The sequence below is a fragment of the Ammospiza nelsoni genome, chromosome 22 (assembly GCF_027579445.1).
Source record: "Ammospiza nelsoni isolate bAmmNel1 chromosome 22, bAmmNel1.pri, whole genome shotgun sequence".
NCBI lineage: Eukaryota > Metazoa > Chordata > Aves > Passeriformes > Passerellidae > Ammospiza > Ammospiza nelsoni.
In genome coordinates, this window is record NC_080654.1 from 395,815 (window position 1) to 403,347 (window position 7,533).

Here is a 7,533-nt window from a genome sequence, read left to right on the forward strand (position 1 = left end):
GGCACACAGCTGGCCTTTGGGAGCACACAGCTGGGCTTTGGGGGCACACAGCTGGCCGGGGGGGGCACACAGCTGGATTTTGGGAGCACACAGCTGGGCTTTGGGGGCACACAGCTGGGCTTTGGGGGCACACAGCTGGCCGGGGGGACACACAACTGGCTTTGGGAGCACATAGCTGGCTTTAAGGGGCACACAGTTGGCCTTTGGGGGCACACAGCTGGCTTTAAGGGGCACACAGTTGGCCTTTGGGGGCACACAGCGGTGCCACCCCGCCGTGCCTGACGCGGGGCGCTCCCCCGCCGCAGGCATGGATAACTTCGAGTACAGCATCCAGCTGACGGACCGCGAGTGGGCCGAGTTCCTGCGGGCCGCGGAGGAGTGCAGCCTGGCGCCGGCCTCGCTGGCCACGGCCGAGGAGCAGAGCCTCAGTGACATTGAGCAAGGGGACAGCGGCGGCAGGGGCAGCGCGGCCGGGCCGGGCAGCGAGCCCGCGGCGCCTGGCAGCGCCAACCCCGCGACACGTGGTGCCCGCGCCGGTGCCAGCGCCGGTGCCGGCCGCCCGGAGCGCGGGCAGTGCTGCGTGCCGGGCAGCGAGCGCGGAGCGGAGCCGGGCAGGTTCCTGTGTGACAGCGACAGCCACCAGCCCGGCTGTGCAGCTGCCATGCCCAGCGCCCAGAGGAGGCAGCAGCCCCCGCGGGCAGCCGGTGGCACCGCGCAGGGCACGGAGCAGGGCGGGGATGCAGGAGGGACGCAAGCCCCGCTGGCACAGCCGGAAGCCCCGGCAGCCCCCGGAGCCCCCTCGGAGCCCCCGGTGGCAGCGCAGCAGCAGCAGCAGCAGCAGGACGCGGCGGGCACGGAGCCCAGGGTGGCAGCGCAGCAGGACGCGGCGGGCACGGAGCCCGGCTCTCCGGGCGGCTCCCCCAGCGTGGTGAGGCCCAAGGTGCCGGCGCAGCCCAGGAAGAGCCGCAAGCAGCGCGGGGCCGAGGGGGACCGGGAGCCCCCGAGCGCGGCGCCCCCCGGCAAGGCCCCGCCGGGCTCCCCGGCGTCCCCTCGGAAGGGCAGGGCCAAGGACAAGGCGGCCAGGGCGGCGCTGGTGAGGCTGGGCAGCGAGGAGGCCGCGGAGAGCCCGCGGGGCGAGGGCGGCGATGGCGGCCCCAAGGCCCCGGGCAGGACCAAGGGCACCCGGCCCCCGAAGGCAGCGCAGGCCGGGGGCTCGGGCGGACGTGACACTGTCCCCGCGGTCCCTGCGGACGGAGCCGCGGCTCTGCCAGGGGAGGAGAGCCAGGAGATGCCAGGGAAGCCTCTCCAGCCGCGGAATGTGGCAGCGTTGGGAGGGAATGCTGCTGAGGGGGCTGGGGGGCAGCCTGCTGATGAGACACCTGCGGTTCCTGCTGCTGCTGAGTTACCTGGGGTTCCTGCTGCTGGGTTACCTGGAATTCCTGCTGCTGAGACACCTGCGGTTCCTACTGCTGAGTTACCTGGGGTTCCTGCTGCTGTTGAGATACCTGGGGTTCCTGCTGCTGCTGAGATACCTGGGGTTCCTGCTCCTGAGATCCATGGAATTCCTGCTGCTGAGACCCCTAGAGTTCCTGCTACTGCTGAGATACCTGGGGTTCCTGCTGCTCCTGAGACCCCTGGAATTCCTGCTGCTCCTGAGACCCCTGGAATTCCTGCTGCTGAACTTCCCAGAAAGCCGTCAGAGATCCCTGCAGTTCCTGCTGCTGAGCTTCCCAGAAAGCCCTCAGAGATCCCTGGAATTACTGCAGCCGAGATTCCCAGGAAGCCCTCAGAGATCCCTGTGGTTCCTGCAGCTGGGATCCCCTGGGAGCCTGCAGCTGCGATTCCCAGGAGCCCTGCCATTGAGATCCCCACGATCCCTGCCATTGACATCCCCACGATCCCTGCCATTGACATCCCCCGGAGCCCTGCCATTGACATCCCCCGGGTCCCTGCAGCCGAGCTGCCCAGGATCCCTGCCATCGAGATCCCGTGTGATCCCGCAGCCGGGCTGCCCTGGGAAGCTGCAGCTGAGCTCCCCAGGGCCGTCAGCCCCCTGTGCTTTGCCGAGGGAGCCTCTGGCAAGCCCAGCTCCCTGGATGTGACCTGGCCCGAGATGTACGAGTACCTGTTCTGTGACTCCCAGGAGGAGGAGGAGCTGGGCAGCTCCCTGGAGGGGCGGAAATCGCCCTTGCAGAGGGAAATCTCCTGGCCTGAGCTCTACGAGTACTTCTTCACCGAGCCAGAAGGAAGCAGGAAGAAAGGCAGAGCTAAAGACAGGAAAAGAAAGAAGTTCAGAGGCCTGGAGCGCCCTGGGCTGCACCAGGAGGCGCCCAGCCCTGCTCCAGACAAGGACACCGTGGTTATCTCGGTCCCTGATGTGCATGAACGCTTCTTCCCAGAGCCAGCCCCCAACAGGATGGGCTGGAGAGGGATTTTCTCCCTGGCCCCGGCCTCAGAGGTGAAGAAAGCTGTGAGGGCTTTGGGCTCCCTGCTGCAGAGGCAGGCCCAGCTGGGAGGAGGCCAAGCCCCAGGCTCCCAGGCCCTGGTGCCCAGAAGATCCGGAGAGGAGCTCGCCCTGGTCCCGCTGGGAGGAGCCCAGAGGTGGCCACAAGATGAGGACAGGGCCCTGGCACTGAGAGGTAAATCCTGTTGTTCCCTGGGGGGACCTGTCCCAGGCTGTGTCACCCTGGCTCTGCCTTGGGATGTTCTTCCCTCTGTCCCCTTGAGATGTTCCTCTCTCTGTCCCCCGTGCCAAGCCAGTGCTTCTGGCCAGGTCCCCACCACTGACAGGGAATGTGGGACTGTAAAACCCACCCTGAGCAGGCAAACACCCTCTGGAGACCTCAGAGGTCACCTGAGCATTGCTGTTCCTGGGGGCAGGTGAGAGAAATGGGAATGAAGGGGAGGTTTGATCCACCAGGGCAGGCAGGGGTTTGTCTTTGAGCTTAAATGACGCTCAGAGTTAATCCTAAACCCAAACACTGAGGGAGCCATCCTAAAGGGAGCCTCAACATGGAGCTTCCAGTCTGAGAAAAACCCCTCTGAGGTGGTCACAGCTAATTAATAAGGCAGCTTTAATTAAAGCCTGATCAAATTAATAAGAACCTGATCTGAAGCTGTTGCAGGCTGGCTCAGGGGATGCAGAGCACTCAGGGATGCCTCCATCCCTGCAGGAGTGGGGTGGGATATGGACACTGAGCACTCTCAGATGCTGTCCTGGAGCTGGGTGGGTGTGCCTGGGGACACTGGGGACAGGAGGGGACCTTGCCTGCGTCCCCAGGAATCGCTGTGTCCCCAGTCTGCCCCCCAGACCCGACTGCAGCCACCGCAGAGAGCTGGGGAGAGCTGCAGGGAGGCGCTGAGGCAGCCTGGGGGGGCTTCAGCAAACGTTTCCTTGGGGGTTTTAACAGAGTGTGGGATTGAGGGGTTAAAAATCCCATTTCCTTGGGGTTTTTAGCAAAGTGTAGGACCGAGGGTGACAAATGTGCCACTGTCCCTTGGGAACGCACGGAGCCCTCTGAGTCCCCCCTGCTGCCCAAAGACCTCCAGGGCTGATTCCCCAGGGGTTTGCTGTGGCAGAGGGGGGGCAGAGGGGGTGGCACAGAGCCCCCAGCGCCTCGTGCTCCTCTCGTGGCAGGAGCAGCAGAGGAGGAGCCCCGGGTGCTGAGCCACAAGGACATGTGCCTGGTGTTCTGTGCCTTCGCCTCCTGGGCTGTGAAGACATCTGACCTGCAGGCTCCGGATGCCTGGAAGACCAGTACGTACAGTGCCAGCCTGGAGAGGGGTGGGAGGGCTCTGGGGGACGTTGGCAGCGAGGAAAATCGGGATATTTATACCTGCAGCTGCCTCTGGGGAAGCGCAGCCTTTTCCTGGTGTTCCAAAGCCGTTCCCGTGCCTTTCCTCTCCCCTCTGATCCCATTCCTGCTCGTGTCTTTTGTGCTTTTCCCAAAAGCAGCTGCTGGCTCCACAGCCTTGGTTCTGCTCCATCCAGGATCCCTGACAGGGCTCAGTTTGGCAGGACTTCCCTAAGACCTCCTTAAGCTCCCTCATCCCAGCAGGAACAAAATTCCCAACACAACTGGTCTCACAGCAAGGCCAAGCCTGCCTGGGGTTCTTTGTCATAACCAAAGTTGAGGTTAAACCTTCATCCAAGCACCAAAATTCCCGTGTTTTTCTGAGGTGCTCAGAAGGTTTAATCTTCCCCCCAAAGAGGAAGAGGAAGTTTAATCTTCTCCCCATCATCCTCCTGCACTGAGCCCTGCAATTCCCTGGGGATCTGTGGGATCCTCTCCTCTCCAAGCCCAGCTCTTGGAAGCTGGTGAGGAAAGAGGAAGCTGAGGAAGCAGAAATTCACAGAAACCCACAGGAATGGGAGTGGCTGGATGAGCAGGGCTCGGGGAGAGCAGCATTCCTGATCCCTGCCCCGCAGAGCCCCTTCCATGGGAAGAAATGCCAGGATTGAGGCTTCCTGCTGCTCTTGCAGGCGAGGAATGTTCCCTGCTAAGGTCAGCAGGCAGCTGACACCGGGCTGGGAATAGCTCCTGAGCTCAGGCTGCTCCCTGCCCTCATCCCCAGCAGCTCCTGGCCTGCTCCCCGTCCTGCTGAGGGGTTGGGATGGAGGAAATGTCCCTAGGAAAGGTGTGGAAAGGGGGATAAGCTCCTCGTGGAGGATTTGGGCTTCCAACAAGCTGAGTTTGTGTTCCTCTAGCTCATAAATCAAAATCCAGTCTGAGTTTAATGTGTGGGGTCCAGAAACACGGCTTGGATTCCTGGTTTTGCTTGGGAATCAAGGGAACTTAATGTCCCTTATAAAGCAAATGGAAAACTTGGGTGCAAGGACAGAGCAGAGCTTGGTTTGGGTTTCACCCCCATTAGATATTTCTTGTGTCCCTACATATTTTGATTCTCAGTTTTGGATATTTTCTGCTTTTGGCTGGGGCCAGAAAATCCCCAGAAAATCCCCAAAGTGGGATTTTTCTTGGCGTCCGGGCAGGAGAGGGGACAGGAGGGAGCCCCGGAGCAAATTCCGTGTGCTGGGAATGCAAACCCCGGGCAGGAGAGGGGACAGGGGAAGGGACAGGAGCAAATTCCGTGTGCTGGGAATGCAAACCCCGGGCAGGAGAGGGGACAGGGGAAGGGACAGGAGCGACCCCCGCGCGTCCCCCCGAGCCCTTCGGGACCGGAGTGACGCTGGCAATGTCCTGGGCTGTGTTCCAGTGTTCCTGGCGAGCTTTGGCACCCTCTCGGCCATCCGCTACTTCCGAAGGACGGTCAGGGAAGGGCAGCCCCGGACTTAACCCGCGCCGCGCCGGAGCCGCCGCCCGGGGCCGGGGCCTTGTTCTGGACAGTGGCAGAAGCCTGGAGCCGGCCCCGAGAGCTGCCCCGGCCCCATCCCCGACCGGACAGGAGGGCACAGGGAGCGGGAGCCTCCCGGGCACGGGAACTGACGGTAGGAAGGACAGGACAGTGCCCCGATGGTCCCTCCTCCCCGCTGGAGTCACCTGGAGGTGGCACAGGGACACACGGAGGTGGCACACGGATGCTCGGAGGGGCACAGGGATGCTCGGAGGGGCACAGGGATGCTCAGAGGTGGCACAGGGATGCACGGAAATGGCACAGGGATGCTCGGAGATGGCACAGGGATGCTCGGAGATGGCACAGGAAGGCACGGAGGTGGCACAGAAAGGCACGGAAATGGCACAGGGATGCACGGAGGTGGCACAGGGATGCTCAGAGGAAGCAGGGAGGTGTTTCACCCCTACAAAAAGAGCCGGGATGTCTCTGGAGGAGCTTTGGGAAGAGCTTGGCAGAGCCCGGGCTGGGCAGCGGCTCCCAGAGGGATGCAGGGCTCGCTGCCAAGCGCTCCCATGATCGCTCCAGGAGGATCAAACCCCTCTTGGGTTTCACTCCCAAGAAGCCCCAGCTCGGGGATGAGGTTTCTGCCGCCGCGGCTCCGTCCCTGGGGACAGCTGGGACAGGGACACGTCCCCATCCCGCAGCAGGGACAGGCAGGGTCACTGAGGGAAGGGCAGCAGGGACAGGGGCTGAGCTCGGGGAGGGTCAGGAGAGGACACAGCAGGGAGGAGGAGGAGGTGGGCAGGTTTGGCTGTGCCAAGCAGCAGGGAAAGGCTCTGGGTATTTGATTTATTTCCTTTTGTGCCCCCCCTCCTAGAGAGACAAAGGGAGACGTGGGGCAAGGGGAGCGTGGAATGGAAGGTGGGAAATGCAATGGTTCAGTTCCCCCTGTCCCCACGGCTCCCTCAGCACCCCAGGGCATTGCTCAGGAGGAGCTTCCTCCCCTCAGCAGCCTGGTGACAGCACCGGGGATTGGGATTGGGATTGGGATTGGGATCCACGGTGTTTGTGGGGTGACAGCAGAGAGGGGAGGTTCCTTCCTTGTGCTGAGAGGCTGCGAGGGCTGCAGGGCTGGGCTGGAGGCCGTGGGTTGGCACAGGGAGACCTGGGGCTGGGATTGATTAGGGCTGGACGGGCTCTGCATGGCCTGGAGCAGCTGCACACCCACCGAGAGGGCTTCTGTGCAGGGGGAGAGCAGATGGAACGTGCTGGAAGCTCCTAATAAAGTTCCGTCTCATTTACTGCTCCTGTGTCCATCCCTGTGTGTGTGGGGGGCGTTGAGGGAGCGCTGGGTTTGCAGGAGGATAAATCAGTGTCTCTGTGTCTGTGTGTGTGGGGCCAGAGCTGCAGGGGCCGAGGGTTTGGGGCACAGGGCAGGCAGGGCCATGGGGCAGTGTTTCATGAAAAATCCCTTTTGCCAGGATCTTTCCTCCTGAGAAGCTGAGAGGCCTCAGGAACAAAATGCAAACAATGATTATCTGGATTATCTGCTGCTTGGGATGCAACAGGTGCATCTGTGATTGGTCTCGTGTGGATGTTTCTAATTAATGGCCAGTCACAGCCCAGCAGGTGACTGAAAGGTCCTGCAGGTCCCGGGGGATCCGGGAGCCTCTGCCACAGCAGCCTCAAATTTTCATGCTTGGTTTATTCTCTGACCTTTCCAGCTCACAGCAAGGCCAGGCATGCCTGGGATTTCTATCCAAAACACGGAGATTAAAGCTCACAAATTCAATATAGCCAAGGATTTCCCCCAGACCAAAGCTGCAGGAGGGAGGGATGGATGGATGGATGGATGGATGGATGGATGGATGGATGGATGGATGGATGGATGGATGATGGATGGATGGATGGATGATGGATGGATGGATGGATGGATGGATGGATGGATGGATGGATGATGGATGGATGGATGGATGAGGGGGCAGCCAGGAGCTCCCACCTCAGCCGGCACAGCCACAGCGACCTTGGTGCATCCTGCAGCCCTGGTGCCATCCCTGCCTGCACGTAGCCCCCTCAGCTGACACCCCGGCAGTGCCAGGCGCATGACAGAGTCAGGCAGGTGCTGCCCCGTATTTCATCTGCCCCGTATTTCATCCTGCCCTGGATTTCATCCCCCCGACACCAGGGATGCCTCTGCCCCTTCTCCTGGGAATGGCCCTGCCTGCAGCACCTCCTTCA

At 62.0% G+C, this 7,533-nt stretch overlaps 1 protein-coding gene across 1 annotated transcript; it reads left to right on the forward strand.

Moving 5' to 3' along the window:
• The first annotated feature begins 286 nt into the window (after nucleotides 1-286).
• PERM1 (PPARGC1 and ESRR induced regulator, muscle 1) lies at nucleotides 287-6,581 on the forward strand. The gene is made up of 3 exons (XM_059487701.1): nucleotides 287-2,639; nucleotides 3,638-3,757; nucleotides 5,218-6,581. The coding sequence occupies exons 1-3, from the start codon at nucleotides 308-310 to the stop codon at nucleotides 5,295-5,297; spliced, it is 2,532 nt and encodes an 843-aa protein (XP_059343684.1). The 5' UTR covers nucleotides 287-307; the 3' UTR covers nucleotides 5,298-6,581.
• The last annotated feature ends 952 nt before the right edge of the window (nucleotides 6,582-7,533 follow it).